General features: G+C 47.3%; 1 protein-coding gene across 2 annotated transcripts in view; it reads left to right on the forward strand.

The window, feature by feature from the left end:
- LOC137429631 (formin-like protein 2) overlaps window positions 1–22,355 on the forward strand; it is a 220,863-nt gene that overhangs the window by 93,181 nt on the left and 105,327 nt on the right. For both annotated transcript variants that reach the window (XM_078779657.1, XM_078779658.1), the window contains exons 12-22: window positions 6,461–6,571; window positions 9,175–9,324; window positions 11,120–11,221; window positions 12,080–12,173; window positions 12,278–12,733; window positions 12,854–12,978; window positions 13,072–13,274; window positions 13,635–13,872; window positions 14,771–14,839; window positions 15,124–15,204; window positions 17,234–17,363. In XM_078779657.1, the coding sequence (XP_078635783.1) occupies window positions 6,461–6,571; window positions 9,175–9,324; window positions 11,120–11,221; window positions 12,080–12,173; window positions 12,278–12,733; window positions 12,854–12,978; window positions 13,072–13,274; window positions 13,635–13,872; window positions 14,771–14,839; window positions 15,124–15,204; window positions 17,234–17,363 (1,759 nt within the window). The remainder of the gene's footprint in view (window positions 1–6,460; window positions 6,572–9,174; window positions 9,325–11,119; window positions 11,222–12,079; window positions 12,174–12,277; window positions 12,734–12,853; window positions 12,979–13,071; window positions 13,275–13,634; window positions 13,873–14,770; window positions 14,840–15,123; window positions 15,205–17,233; window positions 17,364–22,355) is intronic.

The raw sequence follows: 22,355 nt of genomic DNA on the forward strand, positions 1-22,355 counted from the left end.
GAGGTGAACTGCGGTCCGACGAGATGTCCGCCGGTGCGGGTGACCCAGGTGGCGATGAAAGCCTGCGCCACGTCGGCGGCGGTGGTGGTGGAGACGAGGGGAACAGCCTCCGGCCACCTGGTGGTCCTGTCCACCATGGTGAGCAGGTGTGTGAAACCCCGTGATGGGGGGAGGGGGCCCACCAGGTCCACGTTGACGTGGTCGAAACGTCGTTCGGGTACGGTGAAAGGTGCCAGCGGGGCCTGGGTGTGTCGGTGGACCTTGGCCTGTTGGCAGGCTGTGCAGGTGCTGGTCCAATCGTGGACGTCCCGTCGAAGGCTGTGCCAGACGAATCGCGCCGACACCAGCTTCTGGGAAGCTTTCCGGCCCGGGTGGGAAAGGCCGTGGAGGGAGGCGAAGATGCGGCGTTGCCAGGTAATGGGCACGATGGGGCGAGGCTGGACTTGGGAGACATCGCAGAGCAGGACAGTGTCCACGAAGGAGATGTCGGCCAGGCGGAGGCCCGTGTCCGCCGCCCGGAGGGCTTGCACCGTGGTGTCGGTGGTTTGGTCCGCCGCCATAAGCGCGAAGTCCACGCCGAGGTGGACCGAGTTCGCGCTGGCCCGAGAAAGACAGTCGGCCACGGCGTTGTATTTGCCGGCGACGTGCCGGATGTCCATGGTAAACTCCGACACGGCGGAGAGGTGGCGCTGTTGGCGGGCCGACCACGGCTCCATGACCTTGGCCATTGCGTAAACCAACGGCTTGTGGTCGACGAACGCCGTGAAAGGTTGGCCCTCCAGGAGGTGGCGGAAATGGCGAACGGCCAGGTGTAGACCGAGGAGCTCACGGTCAAACGTGCTATATTTGAGCTCGTTCGGCCGGAGTTGCCGGCTGAAAAAAAGCGAGTGGCTGCCAAACCCCTTTCACCCATTGCTCATGTACGGCGCCCACCGCGTAGTCGGAGGCATCCGTGGTGAGGGCAATGGGAGCGTTGAGCACCGGGTGAGCGAGCAGTGTTGCGTCGGCGAGGGCCCGCTTTGAGCTTTTAAAGGCCGCGTCCATTGCTGCGGACCAGACGACGTCATGCTTGGCTGGCTTGCCCCGGAGGGCTTCGTAGAGGGGCCGCATGAGTTGGGCAGCGCGGGGCACGAAGCGGTGATAGAAATTCACCATTCCCAGGAATTCCTGCAGGGCCTTTATGGAGCGGGGACGCGGAAACGTGGTGATGGCCTCGACCTTGGTTGGCAGCGGCACGGCCCCGTTCTTGGTGATGTGGTGGCCCAAAAGATCAACGGCCATCGTGCCGAAGTGGCATTTGGCCGGGTTGACGATGAGGCCGTCCTCGCTGAGGCGCCCGAACAGTGTTCGGAGGTGGAGGAGGTGCTCGGCCCGAGACGTGCTGGCGACGAGGATGTCGTCCAGGTAAACGAAGAGGAACGGCAGGTCGCGCAGCACGCCGTCCATCAAGCGCTGGAACGCCTGAGCCGCATTCTTGAGGCCAAACGGCATTCGCAGGAATTCGAATAAGCCGAACGGCGTGATGACGGCCGTTTATGGGACGTCGGCCGCCCTGACAGGTACCTGGTGGTATCCCCGTATTAAATCGATCTTTGAAAAAATGACCCGTCCTGCCAAACGGGCGGAGAAGTCTTGGATGTGCGGGATCGGATACCTGTCGGGGGTGGTAGCGTTGTTAAGGCGGCGGTAGTCGCCACATGGGCGCCAGCCGCCCCCTGGTTTTGGGACGATGTGTAGTGGCGAAGCCCACGCGCTATCGGAGCGCCGCACGATGCCGAGGTGTTCCAAAGCGTCGAACTCGGCTCTGGCCACGGCGAGCTTGGCTGGGTCGAGGCGGCGGGCTCAGGCATAGACCGGCGGGCCCGTGGTTGGTATGTGGTGCTCGATCCCATGTCGTACTCCGACGGCCGAAAACGTCGGCCGCGTGAGGGCCGGGAACTCCGTGAGCAGGCGAGCAAACTCTTTCGCCGCCGGGAGGGCGCATGCCAGTTCGGTCGGAGCGGAGCTGCTCAATGTGCATACCAGGGAGCTGAAGGTCTCGGCGTTGATGAGGCGACGCCGTTGGACGTGCACCAGCAGTCTGTGTGCGCAGAGGAAGTCGGCACCTAGCAGAGCCATGGGCACGCTTGCGGTTACAAAAGTCCAATTAAAGCGTTGGCCGCCGAAGCAGAGGGTGACGTTGCGCGGGCCGAAGGTGCGGATGGCCAATCCGTTGGTCGCAACCAAGGAGGGGCCGCAAACCACGGACTGCCTGTCCTGATCGGAGGCGGGTATGACGCTCAGTTGGGCGCCGGTGTCACACAGGAAGCGCTGTCCGGACGCTTTGTCCCTGATGAAAAGTAAGTTGCCCGTGTGGCCGGCGCTCATGGCTGGTAATGAACGCCGGCCCGACCTTTTCCCGGCTTGCCGAAGGTGCATGGGGGTTGGCATGTCCGGGCCTTCTGTCCGAACCTGGCATGATAATAACACCACGCCTGGTCAGGTGGAGGCCCCGGTCGTCGTGCTGGAGGTGGTCGGCGCGGCGTAGCGGCCGCCAATTGCATCGGCAGTTCGGTCGTCGACCGTGCCGGGTGCTCGGGCGCCATGGGCGTTGCTTCGGACGGCGGTGGGCTCCAGGTCGCTGCTCCAATGCGTTGGCCTGCCGCGGAGATCTTGTTGGCTTCCCTGGCGAGGGCGCGGGGATCCGTGATCGTCGTGCTTGCCAGGGCGAGGCGTACCTGGCTGGGCAGTTGACGGAGGAAAAGCTCCCGGAACAGGAATTCCAGAGTGCTCGCCGAGCAGCGAAAGCATGTAGTCCATTCGCTCGGATGGGCGCGTGTCGCCGAGCTCGGGCAGGTCGAGCAGGCGCCGTGCGCGTTCCGCCGATGAGAGGGTGAAAGCGTCGAGGAGGAGCTTTTTAATCGCGTCGTATTTGTCAGCGGCTGGCGGGCTCTCGAGGAGGCTCAGGGTGCGGGCCGCGGTGGCGGAGCCGAGCGCTGCTACCACATGGTGGAAGCGGGTGTCGTCGGCCGTGATGCCTCGCAGGGCGAACAGGGAGTCCGCCTGGGCGAACCAAACCGCCGCGTGAGCCTCCCAGAAGGTAGGCAGTTTGAGGGTAACTGCCGTGTCCATGTCGGGTCACCAATGTAGGAGCTATGCTCCAACGTAAATCGGAAGAATGGACGCGACAAAAAGCTGGAATTCGTCCGAGTTTCTTTATTGTGTCAAATCAACTCGGGTACTCTCAAAAGCCCGTTTATCGGGCAGCAATATATATACACATTATCCCGGAGCGTTTGCCCGGGAAAGGCGAGAGGGGGCGTGCCCAGGCGTCCTGGACGAGGCCTGGCAAGTCGAGAGCGGGCATGCCCGGGCATGCCCGGGCGTCCCGGACGAGGCCTGGCAAGTCGAGAGTGGGCATGCCCGGGCGTCCCGGACGAGCCCGGCATGGTGATCGCTCCGCGTCCTCGGTAGGTGCAAGGCGATTGTGTATACCCAGCGGTAGCCGCTACACTAGTACACCCGCTCACTATGGGAGCTGCAGGAAGGGTCATTCCTCTTTGGGGTACATAGATTACAGTCTCTCTATGGTCGGGTCTCAATATGGAGGTCTTTAATCCCTGGTGTTGGGCTAGCGGCTAGGGTGCCGGCTTAGGATCCTAGGATCCTGGGTTCGAATCCCGGTCGATCGCTGAATTAACGCCAGGGGGGTTGACTCAGCCTGTCATCCTTCCGAGGTCGGCAAATTGAGTACCAGTTCACTGGTAATTCCCTGTTTGTCGAAAAAGGCGACAAAAAGGGTTGGTGGCAGGAAGGGCATCCGGCCGTAAAGCATTGCTTCAAAAAGGGGACCAACAAAAACAACAACAACCACGGTGCCCGAAAAAGGCCAACCCCCGTTTTGCGGGGGAAAATGGCCTCTAAAGGTGTTTTTTTTAATTTATGGTCGGGTCTCAAGAACATTGGGTGTGTTCATTTACCAAGGTTCTTGTGGAGAGATCACCAAGTGGTTTAAGCATTCGAGCAAGCACTCCATTCAAAACCCTCAAGGAACGGCTGGCTTGGCAAGCGCTAGCTAGCTGCTTGGTAAATGAGCACACCCCCAACCCCTGTGGGGTACATTGATTTCAGTAGATCTTCCCTCTGTAAGTAAAACTTACCTCACGGATGTCGGGATTCCTCCAAATTTATTTGTTTCATGTTATAAACTGGATTAATGACTGTTTAAAAAGCTAATCATATGTGTTTGTGGTTTATAGTATTTTGCAAGCCTGGCTACACTGCTGTTAGACTTTTTGTCTTGTTGATATTACATTTGATGTCGGTCTGTCCTGTCCTGTCCTGTGAGTCTTTTTCTCTAAATACATTTTATGACATCTGTCCTTCACAATACAAGGGGAGGAATGTTAATGTTGAAGTCGATCTTTATATTGGCTAATTCGAAAAACCATTCTCTACGATGTCACTCTTTTATTGACAGGGATCTCATGCCCTCTCATCTCAGACTTTAAAATCCCAAAGTTGAATCTCCCTGCTTGAAATGTGCTATATTGTAGAAGGTTAGGCTTGCTTACTGGTGAGCTGTCTGGTCCTAGTTTCAATTAATTATCTGTGGAATCTGATTGTATTGAAACTGTGTGTGAGTGAAATATCTGCAGGGGGTGATGCATTCTGGAGCACATTCTCCTTGGGAGGATACTGTCTGTCATTTTTGCTTATGTTTTTTTGTAGACCAACAACAGATTGTATAGCTCAAATAAAAATGTCCTTGAACTTCCGGGTGTACTTGCAGTACGAATTTTTACGTTTCTAGGGGGCAGGCAGTGATTACCTTGGTCCAGGTAGAATTGCATAGGTAGTATGCTCCGAATGTCGTGTAGCCATCTTGATGTACATGTCAGGCCGTGTAAGCGCGTATCTTCGTTCCCATCACGAGGGGTGGGGTTTGTTCATTAGTTGGGGATAATTGGTAATTAATCCCCTGTATGTAATGGCCTCTGTTATTTTTTTCCTCTGTTCCTTATGACACACGCAGCATACACACAAGAAAGAAATCGTGCATTTACCACTAAATAAAAACGACCGGAACCGGGACATTCAACTATCGCTGATGCCGCAGCCGTCACATCACATCGCAACACAAGCAGGCAGCTCCGGTTGATCTATGCCCCCGAAGAGCAGTGATTGATCCGGAATTTGGTTCAAGCAAGGACTGCTAAGATGGCACTCGCCGATAGGAGCGGACACGAATACATCGTCTGGATGACATCAGAGCCTTAAGTACAAAGGAATTGGAGGGTGGACATTTTGTCTCTTGGGTCCTGTCGCTGATGCTGACATTCAACTATCGCTGATGCCGCAGCCGTCACATCACATCACATCGCAACACAAGCAGGCGGCTCCGGTTGATCTATGCCCCCGAAGAGCAGTGATTGATCCGGAATTTGGTTCAAGCAAGGACTGCTAAGATGGCACTCGCCGATAGGAGCGGACACGAATACATCGTCTGGATGACATCAGAGCCTTAAGTACAAAGGAATTGGAGGGTGGACATTTTGTCTCTTGGGTCCGGACTTTGATAGAGAATGGTCGAGGCTCTTGACTTCCTCGCATCTTCTGGTGATGGTGGTGAACGGTCATGATTTCATATCTCGCTCTGCTTTGGGATTTCACGGCGAGCGGTTGGAGTTCATAGTGCTCCTGCTCGAGGGGAATTCATTGACGAGCACGTGAACATTTCGTTGTGTTCTGTTTGCGCGGGGTTCGGATTGAAGGCAGGGCCGCATTTTCTTTTCCTTGGCACGTCTATGTTTGTGAACGAGAGCGTGAAGAGAAGCGTGGCTGGAGCAACCGAGCGGGCGCGGCCTGTTCGCTTCGTGCACGGAGCCAGGAGTGAGCGGACTGCGCATGGCGGCCTAGTTTCTGCTCGCGAACAGTGCAGTCTGCGGTTTCCTGCGCAAGGACGTAGAGGCCTGTGACGAACCGGGACGATTCCTGACGAGGTTAAAGAGCAGCTCGGAGATAAGTGCCCACAAAAATAACACGCATTTATTTTAGTTCTTTTATATTTCCCTTTGTTTGTAATCGAGTCTGTATGGGGGCGTTTTATTTTATTTGTCTTATTTTATTTGTCTTTTATTTTGTTTATTTTATTTTATTTTTATTTGTGGGGACATTGAGAAATCAGTTTTTTTTTTATTGTGCATTATTTTGTTACTGGCATTTCTTTAATAAAGCAACTCTTTTCGTACAGTAAATCATGTGGGGTTTTAAGTTGATTGATTATCCAGGTGTGAAGATGTCGGGTGGAAGCTGTCAAGGTAAGTTCGTCATCCTCATTTCCCTCGCGTGTAAAGAATACCGTCGTTTTTGGATTGAACGCCTTGGAGTAAAGCTCGTTTGGTCATCTGTGTCGCCCTGTGGTGTTCACTACAGCGTAGGCACATAACAAGGTTCACCTATTCTTCTCACCTGCCACTAGGTTGCTTGCATGCAATTCATCAACATCGTTGTGCATTCCGTGGAAGATATGAACTTTCGGGTGTACCTGCAGTACGAATTCACACACCTGGGCTTGGATACACACCTCGAGGTGAGGCCCCACGTTTCACCAGTTTTTTTTTTCTTTGTATACTGAATCGAGGCTCGTGAAAGAGCTAACATTTATTTCACAAACAAATCAACCAGACAAACAAAATATATAAAAAGAGGGAGCGGAAGACAAGATGGGGAGAGAAGGGGAAGCACACAACCACAACATTTGAGAGCAGGGAGAAGTGTTGGGAGGGAGAGGGCTTGGGGGGAGGAGGCGTGGGAAGGGGGGGGGGGGGGGAGAGGTAAAAAACACAAGGGGACCGAAATTAGCGGGGGTAGAAAAGATCAAGGTTTTGGATGGGGAGGATAAGAGATGGTGGTGAACAGCTGTTTTAAAGACCTGGAGGGTGGAGTGGGATTGAAGAGAGTGAGGGAGTTTGTTCCAGAGGCGGGAGAAAAGAGGAATGAAGGAGTGAAGGTGAGCAGAAAGTCTTGATTTTGGCAGTTTAACCATAAGAGGGTTGCAGGCAGATCTTGTGCGACCTGTAGGAATATTTGGGGGACAGAGCCCAGAGAGAGCTGGGGGGGGAAGGCCAGAGAGGAGTCGGTAGAAGACGGAAAGACCACCAACCTGCCTGTGGTGAGTGAGTGAAAGGCCCTTGGAGTTAGCTTCATCGCGGGAGATTCCAATGATTCTGAATGCTTTGGTTTCAACAGCGTGAAGACGAGCGAGGTGTGAGGCAGGAGCACCAGACCAGAGGGGAGAGCAGTATTCCATAGAGCTGCGGATGAAAGCCTTGTATGTGGTGAGGAGCTCAGGTGTGCCAAGGAAGGACTTCGCACGACGGAGGATGCCCAGTCGGCGACTGGCTTTGGAGGCCAGATTTGAAATGTTGTTTTCCCAGGAAAGATCATGGCAGATAGTGAGACCCAAAAGCTTGAGTGACAGAACTTCTTGGAGAGGATTATTCAGAAAGTGGATGGGAGGGTTGTCCAGTCTCTTTTCAGAGAGACATCGTAAGAGTGTGAGATTTATCAGGATTGAAAGACATGTTCCATTTGTTTGCCCAGTCTGTGATTTTGTCCAGGTCTACAGAGAGTGAGGAGGCTGCAGACTGCCGATCTGAGGGATGAGGAATGGAGCGACAGAGAGTAGAGTCGTCAGCAAAGAGATAGAGAGGATTTTCAAGAGAGTCAGAGAGATCATTGATATAAAAATATATAACCACCTTTAGAGGCCATTTTTCCCCGCAAAGCGGGGGTTGGACTTTTTTGGGAACCGTGGTTGTTGTTGTTTTTCGGTCCCCTTTTTGAAGCAATGTTTTACGGCCGGATGCCCTTCCTGACGCCAACCCTTTTTGCCGCCTTTAACGACAAGCAGGGAATTACCAGTGAACTGCAGAGAGATCATTGATGAAGACCAGAAAAAGCAAAGGGCCCAGAACACTACCTTGGGGAACTCCAGCCTGAACAGGAAGAGGAGATGAGAGAAACCCATTCAGGGCCACATGTTGACGACGACCAGAGAGGAAGTCCGCCAGCCATGCGTGGAGATTTCCATGGATACCAAAGGAGGAGAGTTTGGTGAGCAGAGCAGGGTGCCAGACCGTATTGAAGGCACGTGAAATGTCAAGGGAGACGGCTCTAATTTCCTGTTTGGTGTTGAGGACCTCCATCCATTGTTGAGAAAGCAGAAGCAGCATGTCCAGAGTAGAGTGACCAGGTCTGAAACCAAATTGATGATCAGAGATCAAGCCATTGGAGAAGAGGAAAGATTTCATCTGAATTCGTCTGAATTGTCTGAATTGCAAGATCAGTTCTTATCCTGGCTGCATTGAGTGCAAAGTTCATTTCAGCTGCTGTCATGTTTTGCGCATTCCCGTTGTGATTCCATGATTCTTCTTGAATCCCATATGCTGTGTTGTTTTACCCTTGATGCCTGTGAATCCCATATGCTGTGTTGTTTTACCTGTGATGCCTCCCGTTTGATTCTCAAACTATTTTACAGTTTGAATTCTCAACATTAGATAGTTTCATTTTTATGTCGAGTGACTTTCAGAATGTACTCTCTCTCCCATAGCCCCTCTCTGAACGATATTTTAAACGATGTATATTTGCACAGTCTTTACAATTTACTGGCAAGGATGCATTGAGAGAAAGCTAAGTTCATAGTTCCCTGTTTATCAGGAGACTGAATCGATAAGTATAATTCTGAGTGTAGGGGATTTTTAACTTGCTGTTCCCCACCTGCGAGCATTTGTTGGAGAATATTAATGTATATTGCACAGCACCCTTTGAAAAGAGTCATACATTGTGCAAGGGTGCTGTTGCCATATTATAAATTCCGGTTCTGACTTACGGGGCATCCTATTCCATCAGCAACATATTTATGCTCTCTGTAAAGATGCACAAACCCGCAGACAGGTTATGTGTGAATGTGGTGATGATGATGATGATGCTGATTATAGCACAATGTTTGCATCTTAACTAAAGGCCAAATCTTTCAAACAAAATTATTGCATTAATGGTTAAGTGCCAAAGTACAGAAATTGTGTTTGTTACCTTTTGAAGTTCTGAATGTGGGTCTGTGAAAATTAGCAGCAATGGAGGTTGACCCTGGACCATTTGCCCGCTGACTACCCGTGATGCTCTGTTATCCAGCGGCTGAAGGATACAGAGAGCGATGCGCTCCTGGTTCAAATCCAGGCATTCTTGGAGAATGTTTTTGATGTTGGGAACTTGCTTGAGGATGCTGAAACGAAGGCAGATGCACTGGAGCGGACGTCTGAATTGCAAGACCAGCTGGCTCAAGTAGGATGCAGAGGTTTTAAAAAAAACTGTGTAACCATTCCTTTCTTTTATTAGTCAATCCAATCTACCTCTGATGACATGTTCTGTTGTTCAAATTGAGTATTTGTAAAAAGTAACCCTTGTACAATGTGTAATCTCGAATAGCGTGCATGCCTAGCCGAGTCAAAAATGTTTTCCTTTTTTAAATAGATAGTCTATGGCTCATGTTCTCGCTGTGCAGTTTCAACCTTATTTTTGTCTTTCTGATGACACCTTTAAGACTGAAGCTCCAAAATGCTAGCTTGAGCTCTGCCTTCCAGCATGGTGGTTGGTAATATAATATACAGGTTGGATCACCCGATCAAGATGTAATTAGAATTTAGCTTTGGTGCTTTCTTTGAACCTACTCATGATCATCCAATGGTGGTGTCACGATCTCAGCTGGGAGCAGGGGCAGAGTTTGCACCGTGCATGCGGATTCAGTTGGAAGATGCCGCAAGGTCGCTGTGGGCGCCATTATTTCTTCTCTTCCATCAACCTGATTAAGAATTTAAACTTTTTATTGAGACGTTGACTTTCTGCATGTGAAAATAATGCGGCACAGCAAATTTCGGGGAAATTAGCCCAAGGAGTTAGAAATATACAACAACAACAACAACAACAACATGAATTTTAAGGCCATTTTCCCTGCTAGAGCGGGGGTTAGCCTTGCGGTCCCCCATGACAATCTTCTCCATTTTGCCCTATTTTCTGCATCTCTCCTTGTTAACCCCCTTGCCCGCATTTCTTCTTCCACCATCTTCAGCCAAGTCTTTCTCGGTCTTCCCCGTCCTCTACTTCCTTCTACATTCATTTCCATCACTCTTCTCAACCAGTCACTTTCATCCTTCCTCAACACATGACCAAACCATCTCAACCTGTTCCTCTTCACAACATCAATCACTCCAAATACATACAAATACAACTCCAAGAAATATACAAGGAACAAATAAACAAAGAAACAGATACAATTTTATTTTTTCGTACCTTGGTCAACAAATTTTTGTTGTCTGCTTAAAACACTTCCCTGCACCCACTAAGGAAAAAAAAACACCTTTAGAGGCCATTTTTCCCCGCAAAGCGGGGGTTGGCCTTTTTCGGGAACCGTGGTTGTTGTTGTTTTTCGGTCCCCTTTTTGAAGCAATGTTTTACAGCCGGATGCCCTTCCTGACGCCAACCCTTTTTGCCGCCTTTAACGACAAACAGGGAATTACCAGTGAACTGGTACTCAATTAGCCGACCTCGGAAGGATGACAGGCTGAGTCAACCCCCCTGGTGTTAATTCAGCGATTGACCGGGATTCGAACCCAGGATCCTAGGATCCTAAGCCGGCACCCTAGCCGCTAGCCCAACACCAGGGACTACTAACACCAGGCACCCACTAAGGAAAATGTATATATATAATATTATAATACATGCACATACATATATTTGTGTTATTATAATATGGAAAAGACATTTTTAATTGTCAAAAGGCAAAGCCACAGTAAGTTCAAATAGGTCTTATTAGTCCGTCCAACACGTAGCATGAGACAGCCAGGTTTTGAAATCATTTCCGTGTTTCGCCTATACCATTTGAGCTTTTGACATCAAATTTTCAACAAATCTTTACTATGAGAATATGGAGCACACTAATAAATGAATTTTATTTTATTTTTTGTTAGCTGGTTTTTTTTTCATCTAGTTTAGTATGAGTGCAAAACAGACGTGTACGGCTTTGGATTTTGAGATGCTTTTTCGTTGCTAACTTTGGTTTGTCCTGTGGTGCATCGAGCAGGTGAGCCAGCAGTTGGAGTGTGTGGAAGAGGAAAGCTTGGCTCGAGTGGCTGAGCTAGAGAGGCAGCTCGCCTCATCAAACCGTGAGCTCGGCAACCTCAAGGTAACGGGGTAACCAATGGTTAACAGGAAGGTTCAGATGTTCATCTTATAAATATCCAGAAAACTTGTGCACTACTGTAGGGCTCAAATTAACTCTGTGAAGGATAATTGCTGCAGTACAATACAATTTTTTTTCTCTAAAACCCAAGTGCTCAGAGGTACAGCATACGTGTCTGAGTGGTTGAGTCTGGGTTATTAGTACCCTACCGGTGTACACCGGAGGAGACTATAGGTTTGCACTCCGTCCCTCCGTCTGTCCGTCCGTCACGCAAAGAACAGTTTTCCGCACTTTTTTTTCTAAACTCTTAATGCTAATGATTTCAAACTTGGTACATGGTTTCCTCATGATAAGTTACAGATCAAGTTCGAACTTCACGACGTTTCGATCATTTTTGACAAAGTTATGGCACTTTGAACTTTGGTAATTTCCCCAACAGTTTTCCGGACGACAGACTGCCGGTAGGGGACACGTATTGCAGCGCAATACTCAGAATGCTTGTTTTTCCGAACGGTGTAGGATGTGAATACAAATGGTCTTGGTGCTTCACAAGTAGTGTTGCATCATAGAATACACTGTCAATACAGAGGGGACATCAAGCTGACTTTGCTATTTAATATCTCTTGAGAGCTGAAGATCCTCGAGTGACTTTTGGCAACACAAGATCGTAGTGTGCCATGATCCTGGCTAAATTCCGATTTTCCACCTCCTGATCTGAAGCCAAACTAGATTAACACTTGTGTGAATAATTTATATCAATGATTACGTTTGATTATTTATAGACATATTGAATCTTGCTCATGAAAAAAGTGACTGGTCCATGTATGTACCCGTTCTGCATTTGCATTCACTATCTACCAGGACATGCATGAGGGAGCAGAAACACGCATTAAAAAGCTGGAAAGGGAGCTCGATGAGGCTAAAGCGTCTCTACGGACGCATCCTCAGATACTAGGTAACTATGTGTAGCTTGATTATCATCTAAAAAAAGTGTGAAATACTAAGATTTTAAATATATATTTATTTTATCACTATTGGTTTCTCATTGTCTTCTTACAGAGAAACTGGGTCCAGTGTCAGCACCTGGAGTTGTTTCTAATTTACTCTCTTCTGGTCTGATAAAACAACCAGTTCCACCTGGGCAGACATTAATGACACAGTTAGCCAAAGACTCGTCGACTAAACCAGTGGCTTCCAAGCCACCTGCTCCTCCACCTTTAAACCAAATCCAAGGTGGTCCTGACACTGCTGTGGCACCACCCTCTCTTGGACCTGACACAAACAGGATTCCCCCTCCACCCCCACTGCCAGGTAGTGGAGGACCTTTACCTCCACCACCTCCACCACCTCCACCACCTCCACCTCTACCTGGTACTGGAAGTCCTCCACCTCCACCCCCACCACCACTACCAGGTAGTGGAGGAGCTTCACCTCCACCACCTCCACCTCTACCTGGCACTGGAAGTCCTCTACCTCCACCTCCAATGCTCGGCAGCCAAATCTCTTCTACACCAGGTTAGGTATCTCGCTTTAATTTTAAACTATGAATTTTATTTACTTTATTGTAAAAGGGTGAAAGTAAGAATTTTTGAGGTCTGGAAACATCCGAGAAACATAATGCGTCTGTGTCTACAGATATCAAAAAGAAGAAACCCATCTTGACCAAAGCCAGGATGCAGGTGTTCAACTGGGTCACACTGAATCCAACGCAGATCAAAGGCACAGTCTTCACTGACATCGACGATGAACTTGTTCTTAAGGTCAAACCGATTACATTTCCAATAAAAAATATTATTTTAATAGTGTGCACAATTGTCCTCGAGTAATTAAACATCACTATGCTCCTTTGTCAGGAGTTGGATATGGACAAATTTGAGGAGTTGTTCAAGACCCGTGCACAGGCTCCACCTCGGGAGTCAAAGGACCAGAAATCCTCGAGCAAGGCACGAGCCCCAGCCCGTGCCACCTTGATCGACCCCAATCGTGCCAAGAACATGGCCATTATGCTGAGGCGGGCAGGCCAGCCTGCCAACGATATCGTCGCTGCCATCAAGAGGTTATTTCTCCCTGCAGCTGCTACATTCCTAGTTGCATTTCACCATTTTGGATCCTGAACCTGTTTCATTGGACATAACTAACAAATAACCTCTCGTGGTATTTCCTTGGCTGTTAAACTTTGGTGTTTTGTTTTTGTTTATTTGACTTTTATTCCATTCGGTTTTGGATGCAGTCTCATTACTCAAACAATTGTGCTTTGTAGACCGTAAGACCTTTGCCTATCTTTGAGATGCTGACCTTGTTTGACCTCAGATTTGTCTGTTTTGAATGCTTTGCTCACTTCCTCTTGGTGGTGATACCTTTTGGAGAGATCTCTAGCAATTATTTATTAACACGAACTGACTGATGCCTTTTGCAGGATGCAGATGGATAGCCTTTCTCTAGACTTTCTCGAGTGCCTGTCGCGCTCCCTGCCGAGTGACTCCGATCTGGCAGTTTTGAAGCGTCATGTGGAACGAGGCCAGACCGGGGAAGAGGAACTCACCGAAGAGGATCGCTTCGCTTTGCATCTGGGCTCCATACCACGACTCCCGCATCGCATTTCCACGCTGCTATATGTGGGAAATTTTGCAGAGACAGTGCAGCGGTTGACTCCCGTGAGCAGTTTGCCCGGAACCTGCACACTACCGTTTTAAATGACTGGCCCGGTGGTTTTCAGGCTTGTGCTTTGTTGCGTCGAGCCTTCCTCTCATTAAAATAAATGGTTGTGCAATGTTTAAACAGAAATTAGAACAATGCCTGTCGATCAGTTTGGCTTATCTCAAACCTTGCCATTCAAAGTATGCAGCCTCTTGTACAACTTGCTTTTCTAGAATTCCTTTCCTTCCACACAGATTCCTCACATACCTACCTCTTTGGGTTCGGCACATACCTACCTCTAACTCTTTGGTTATTGTTACTTTCGGAAGATGAAACCATTTTTTTTTTTTTTTTTTTTTTGCAATATTTTGGACCAAAACGCATCTTTGAAAACCTTCCAGAAAAATTTCCTGTGCTCGGTGACGAAGTTGTAGGAATTGTATGAAGTGCATACGTAGAATGACCTCCCATGCGTTAATCTCTCATAATCTTTCTTTAGGTGATTTGGAGAACAGCGCTATCTTATCTGCTCATACGCAAGTCTTTCCAGAGATTCCAGAAGAGATTAGGGTTAGAAAGACAAAAACAAGCAAGACAGTTCGTGCATTACGAGCTCTCATTTATCGACAGATCTTCACATATGGTCTGGCAATTTGATGTCTCAAAGCCTCAGCTGGTTGGACAGAAATTAAATTCGCATTTGATGCATTGCACACTTCTACGGAGATCATGAAATAATAATAGGCCATTTTTGTCAAAGCCTGTTTTATGCTTACAGCATTTTCTGTAACATGTTTTATATTTTATAAAACTACTTAGTATGTGGTGGTGGTGCCTTGTGGGGGTGGGGAGGGTTTAAAAAAAACCCAGCAAGATTTAAACCCCTTTGTGTAATTTTATATTCTTATTTTTCAGCAAATAAATGCACTTACAGCTGCTTCATTGTCCATCAAGTCATCTCAAAAGTTCAAAAGAATTTTGGAGGTGAGTCTGGATTAAGTATCAGGATTGCATTCTCTTTATTCTGAGATGGTGGTTTGTGCACCAGAGTTGGTAGATATAGGTCATGGAGCATGGATGGCATTTGGTAGGCTTTCTCTGGTGAGGATGATATGTCTGTGCCTTAATTGTGTAGACAATGGGGCCTTGCTATTTTGGAGTGCAAGGAAGAATTGTAAGTGTAGAATGATTGACAAATGTCATCCCGCTGCATAATCGCTTCATCACCTGCTTTTTGTGTTTCTTCATCTACACCTTGATGTGTACAGATAATTCTGGCCTTTGGAAACTACATGAACAGCAGCAAACGGGGCACTGCCTATGGCTTCCGTCTGCAGAGTTTGGAGCAGGTACTTCCACTTCCTCCTCCATATAACCTATTAAACCATAGTCCTAAGTCATCATTACCTCCCTGCTTTCAAATCGTCATATTAAAATCCGCAATTTGTTGTCTGTCTACCTGTCTCTGTGTATTTTGACTCTTGTACATTGGGTCGTTACTTATCCAATCTCAAGCAAACCTGACAGGAGGCCACATGATGGCCACATGATGGAGGTTGTAGTAACTTAACTTGCCCACCTGAAGGGGTTTTTCCTCCGTGGACAAATGCCATGTTAACGTGAATAAATACCTTATTGTTGTGGGGGTGCTCCTACCGGAAGTAAAAAGTATTATAAACCACAAACACATATGATTACCTTCTTAAACAGTCGTGACTGCTGTTTAACACTAAAATGAAAGGGAGGAAACCCGATGTTCTTGAGGCATTATATCCTTATTGCACCCCCACAGACGAACGGACCCAGGCCTAGATCTACTCCAATCTATATCCCCCAGAGAGTATAATAACATGACCCTTCCTGTCGCTCCCGTAGGGAGTGGGTGTACTAGTTGTATAAATATATAAATCTGTCTGGGACACATTCCACTTGTAAAGAATTAGAGAAATACAGCTCCATTGTATTTGATGATCGGCATCTATCGTTGCTTTCAATGCATTATATGTTTACCTGTGGAGATAGTGGACCTTTTTCGTCCTGCAAGGAAAATTTTGGCTTGTAAAGCTCACACACCCTTTAAGTGCAAAGTGCACCACCATCTCTTATCTTCCCCCATCCAAAACCTTGATCTTTTCTACCCCCATTAATTTCACCCCAGATTCACCTTTTTGAAATACCGACTTCTTTCCTGGAAGTCCTAGCAGTGTCCATTTGTTTTATAACAATCCCACCCTCCCCCCCCACCCCCTTCCCATGCCTCCTTCCCCCCCCCCCCACCCCCAAGCCCTTCCTCCCACAGATCTCCCGATGTTCCTGGTTAGATTTATAGATAGGATGTTCAAATTCATAGTCATGTTTATTGTTATGGAGATGCATTTGCACAGCTGCGTCGCACTTTATTTGTGACAGTTTTGGTGTTACTGTCGGTCGTGAATTTGTCAACTTCTATGCAGATCGATTGAGCGGTAATGTAACATGTTAGATTATAACGAGTGAAGCACTGCAGCAGTGAATTACAAATGGTTATCGACATGTACCAGCCTCGGTAGCATAATGGTTAGAGCGTCCGCTCCGAGTCTGGGAGGTTGGTGGTTTGAACCCCACCCGGCCGAGTCATACCAACGAAGTTCAAAATGGTACATGCTGCTCCCTTGATGCTTAGCATTTAAAAAGTGCAGAGTAAAGACAAACAACCATAGGTTGACAACCATTGTGCAGGCGATGATGGGCCAAATAGCACTTCTGAGCTCTTATGCCAGGCCACCAATATACTATTCAAATAAATGGAGAAGAACCACCTTGAGGCCATTTTTCCCTGCAGAGCAGGGGTTGGCCTTTTTTGGGCATCGTGGTCCCCTTTTTGAGGCAATGTTTTATGGCCGGATGCCCTACCTGCCACCAACCCTGTTAGTCGACTCTTGCGACACACAGGGAATTACCAGTGAACTGGTACTCGATTTGCCGACCTCGGAAGGATGACAGGCTGAGTCAACCCCCCTGGCGTTAATTCAGCGATCGACCGGGATTCGAACCCAGGATCCTAGGATCCAAAGCCGGCACCCTAGCCGCTAGCCCAACACCAGATACCCCAACACCAAATAAATGGAGGATGAAGAATAATACGTACTATAATTGAAGTAATTTTCAAATGCAGGATGAGATTATTTCACTTACGAATACAGTAATTAATTAAAACCACACTGAAATTATCATAAATAAATTTAAAAACCTGGCATAAAAAGCTGCATGAAGTTTACGTTCATGAATGTGCATTTTTATATGTTACATAAAATGTGTGGACATTTTCTCCCAATTTATCCCATTTGAAAAAATCGTGAGTGAGGCCTCTACTTATGTAACAACTTTCTTTGTAATTAGCTGCTGGAGACCAAGTCAACTGACCGCAAGCAGACGCTACTCAATTTTCTCGCCTCTGTGGTTCGGGACAAGTATCCCGACTGCAGCAACTTCTACACTGAGCTGCAGTTTCTCGACAAGGCTGCTGTCGGTAAGATGCTTTTCTCCTCTTCTTCTGTTTTGGCTCCTGGAGCATCTGTCGCCATCCGTGTTTTCTTCACGAGGAGTTGTTTTCAAGAATCGCCGAACAACAGTGATTCTTGCTTTAAAGCATGGAAGATGAGGCAACGCGAATACTTAGCAAGGGGAAGGGTCTGAGATGGGGAGGGTGAGTGGTGTGGCAATCACGGATGCAGCTCGAGTAGGGGCACAGAATTGAGGGTCATGAAGGTCATTTTCATTATTAAATTTGTAAGTAAAATTAACAGTGCTCAGTGAATGATAGAAAATTCATTGGTTAATAATGTTACCTCGAGCCCAAAACGCCAATCTGAGAATCATTTAATTTGGGAGGGTGGGGTTGAGGTTAGGGGTGGGGGCTTCATGAGCGGTGTAAGATCCAAGGCCACTTCCCCCAAACCTTGGAGAAAGCAGCGTTTTCCATCACAAAACACATTATATTAGGGCTGAAAAGTTGTGTTCAGTGCACCAAATTAAATGTTCCTTGTTTTCCACCTCCGGTGAGTTGTTTTCATGGTACTGGTAATTGAGGGTGATAAATTGTCTAATAGGCTAAAAAAAATACGAAGAATTTCTCGGCCTGTGAATGTTTCCCAGGTGTGGGACATTTTACTTCATTATTTCCCTGCTAGTACCAGTTCTAGTTTGAGTACCAGTTCACTGGTAATTCCCTGTTTGTCGTTGAAGGCGGCAAAAAGGGTTGGCGTCAGGAAGGGCATCCGGCCGTAAAACATTGCTTCAAAAAGGGGACCAAAAAAACAACAACTACCACGGTCCCCGAAAAGGCCAACCCCCGCTTTGCGGGGAAAAATGGCCTCTAAATGGTGGTTTTATTCCAATGCCAGCTCATTATTCCAAAATAGGGCAAAATGGAGAAGATTGTCATGGGGCCTGCAAGGCTAACCCCTGCTCTAGCAGGGAAAATGGCCTTAAAATGCCTGTTGTGTTGTTGTATTCCATTGCAAGTTCAGCACGCCATTGCCACCTCGAGATGTACAGTACTTCACCAGCGGAACTGCAACAGAGAGTGGGGGTGGGGGGGGGGGGCGGGGGAGAAAATGGAAATTCCAGGGTTTGGATGCTACCTCCACCCCGTTCCCTGTCTCTCAAACTAGAACGGCACTCGGTAGAGCGTATACCTCCACCAGGCTGAACAGTTTACGTTTTGTGTCCACTTTTGGCTGGATCTGCATCTTTGCCTGAACCAAAATCTAATCGGCTTATTGTCACCGAACGAACTCAGACACCAAGCAATGTTCTAGAACCCGTCCACAACTTTTTAAAATATAGATTTTGGCCAGGTCTCTCAATGGTGAAGAATCACTTAAAAATTAAATAAACTCCCGGATCTGAATCCAGATCTTCAAGATCAAATAAAATCGTCCTTGTCACGCATCTAACTTGTCCACCAAGTTCCGTCCGAATCCATCCATAACTTTTTTTAAATATCCTGCTCAGACAGACATACAGGGATGACAACACAATATCCGTCCACCTTTGTTGGAGGGAAAGATTGAATAAAGCAAGAAATGGGGCAAGCATTTAAAGGTATTAATGATGTGGTGCAATCAGTCAAAAAATAATCTGGCTTTGAGTTCCAGTTTGTATTTAGTACAAATCAGCCTTGGTGGCATAATGCTGAGAGCATCTGAAACATGACAAGGTTCAAATCATGAAAACATGCTGAAAACATGACAAGTCAGAGGTTCAAATCCCAGGTAAATCATGCCAAAGACTCTATAAAATGGTACCTCCTGCTTCCTTGCTTTATGCTCAGCTTTGAAGGGCAGAGCACAGCCAAACAACCATAGGTTGGCAATCTTTGCACAGGCTTGATGGGCCTAATGGCCTCCTGGTGTTGAACTTCCTTAGAAGTGAACCTGTATTATTATTATCATTATTCATACTAGGGCATGCCCGTACTATATATATATCTAAAATTATATCCCCCCCCTCTATTTACATGAAATGGTTTGGTTCATGAAATGTTTTGGTCCATTCGCAACGCCAAAGCGAACGGCGAACGCTTTACATGAAATGGTTTGGTCTATGAAATGTTTTGGTTCATTCGCCACGCCAAAGCGAACGGCGAACGGCTTGCGAGTACAGTGACAATCCCCCCCCCCCCCCCCCCCCTCTATTTACATGAAATGGTTTTAATTAGTTTTAAAACATAGTTTAACGCCAACATAGCGGCAACATAGTTTGCCAACGTGAAATAAATGAATACGCTCTCAAATGTGCCGTCCGAGGCAGAGTGTGTTCGCCACGTTCGGCACACGCGATAGCTCGCTGCTCTCTGATTGGTTGAATCGTTTTTTGGACATAGCTCGGTAAGTAATTGTCCGATTAATATGAAACCTTGAAAAGGCACATCCTCGGGTCCCCAGCAATATACCTGGCAAGTTTAAAGTATATCGGACCCGTGGTTGTCGAGAAACAGCGGTCACAGACAAACAAACAAACAAACAAACATACACACAGAGATTAGTGGAATTATAGATAGATAAGGTTCTTCAAATTTGACTTGAGATTTTGTTTGTGCTCTTAAAGGGGAACCCAAACGCTCAGACCACCTCGACACTAATATATCCCTTGATATCCTACTATATATAATATATATATATATTGGATGCAAGATCGACGCTCGTGTAAGAGCTAACATTAATCACAAAAATACAAACTGACACATAAAACATGATAAAGGGAGCGGCAGACAAGATGGGGAGAGAGGGGGAAGCACACAAGTACAACAGTAGAGAACAGGGACATCGGGAGAAATGCGGAGGGGGTGGGGGGTGGGAGAGGTATAAAACACATGGACACTGCTGGGACTTCCAGGAAAGAAGTCAATATTTTAAAAAAGTGGATCTGGGGTGAATTAACGGGGGTAGAAAAGATCAAGGTTTTGGATGATGGTGAAGAGCTGTTTTAAAGACATGGAGGGAGGAGTGGGATTGAAGAGAGTGAGGAAGTTTGTTCCAAAGGCAGGAGAAAAGAGGAATGAAATAGTGAAGGTGAGCAGAGAGTCTTGATTTTTGCTTTTTTGAACATAAGAGGGTTGCTGGCAGATCTTGTGCGATTTGTAGGAATATTTGGGTTATAGAGCTCGGGGAGCTAGGCCGGAGAGGAGTCGGTGGAAGACAGAAAGACCACCAAGCTGCCTGCGGTGAGTAAGTGAAAGGCCCTCGGAGTTAGCTTCATCGCAGGAGATTCCAATGATTCTGAAAAATATGATGTCTTTTTCTGATTTGTGAATTACAAAGTGGGTAATTTTGCGATTAAAAGTCGAAATAATCATCTTTCTCACTTTTAGCTGTGACGTCACACCCGGGAGTCGACTGCCATATCCGTACTGTCTAGGGGGGGTGGGGGGGGGGGGGGGGGTTCCATCGTGGTATGATTTAACAAAGCGAATAATTTTCCAATTTCTACGAATATGCTAGGTCGATGAGTCATTGGTGGTTATAGTAATACAAACCGAGATGGTTTAATGCTACACCAACGGCAAAAAGATCTGAGGGTTGCCAGACATTGGACGAGGTTTGTCCGAAATACCCGAGTGTGGGACGAGGTTTGTCTGAAATACCAACAAAATGTTCACTTTTGTGCTGGGAATATTTTAGAGCATTATTATCAAACAATAGATGACAAGTTCTTGTGGTTATCTGCCACCACCGAGAGAGAATGTCAACCCCACGATCAAGTGGAAGAAACAGCCGCTGATTAAAACTGGAACATCATGTCTTCCCAGCTACCAGCACATATATGTGGGTGATTTGAATAGTGAATCAAGCACCTGTGTTGGCCTGCCGGTGACCAATCACACCTCACCACCACCCCACACCCCTCTTGTCATGTCCATGCCGTATTTCTTCTGGAGTAATATGTGACTTCTCAATTAATAAATAACCCTGACGAACCATCCATTGAATGGAAAAACAAAACTTACAAATCTGTAGTGAACATGTGACCGGCGTTTTTATCTACACGACATTGTCACTGTCTTCGTCTGAATCAACCGCATAAGGCTCGAAACTACACGGCTCCATAATTCCACCAAAAGCGTTTCCATCACTAATTTTGTCTCTGATAGTTTCTTCAAAATTGCCACTGATCAGTTTTAACATACTGAGAACCTTCAGAGTTGCTAATGACCATGAAATCAGTCTCAGAATTTGAACTTGACATGCACTGGTTCTTTATGTAAACTGCCATTAGGACCAAGGTGGGTTATGTGTGTGACGGCACTAGCAAAATCGAAAATCGACACTTCAGGCACTAATCTGTTGCATTAATCATATTTTGAAGGTGTTCTCTACTTGCCCCCAAAGATTTTAAGCTTTCTCCATAATTCTACCTTCAGAGTCGAATTTCCTTTGGATGCATCTGAGGCCAGTGCCAGATATCATTCCTAATTGCCCCTCAGATAGTGGAATTCTTGTCCTCAAGGTGCTCGTTTATACGTGCTCTTGAAAGATTGTTGGACCTTGCTGTGCAGCATCCGATTGTCCATAAATTTCAATAGGCTCGTTGTTTTCTTCGACCAGATATTTCGTAACAAGTGCCAAGCACTAAAGGGTAGGCGTGGGGGTATGGGGGAGGGTGAGGGGGTATCTATGTACTCGGGTCAAGAACACAAGAGCCCATAGGGCTGATGTGAGCAGCCAGACCCCGATCTAGCTGTGGACCCTCCTTCGCCTACCATTCCCCATGAGGTCCCCATTATGTCTGCCAAATTAGGTGCCCGTCAAATGATCCATTCTCAAGACTAGAGAAATACCCATGCTACGCACGGTTTGGAGGCCAGAAGCAAACAGGCAATTCAGAAACGGTGAATGCTAAAGCATGAAACCAATAAATTCTACATTCCTGTCGCACCTTCAGTCGCACGACAGACATCGACAGCAAGTTTGTGAAGGACTTCCATGAAAAACGTACCCGTTCGCAAACAAACGGGTAC

The sequence above is a fragment of the Myxine glutinosa genome, chromosome 6 (assembly GCF_964187855.1).
Source record: "Myxine glutinosa chromosome 6, kmMyxGlut1.1, whole genome shotgun sequence".
In the NCBI taxonomy this organism is placed as follows: Eukaryota; Metazoa; Chordata; class Myxini; order Myxiniformes; family Myxinidae; genus Myxine; species Myxine glutinosa.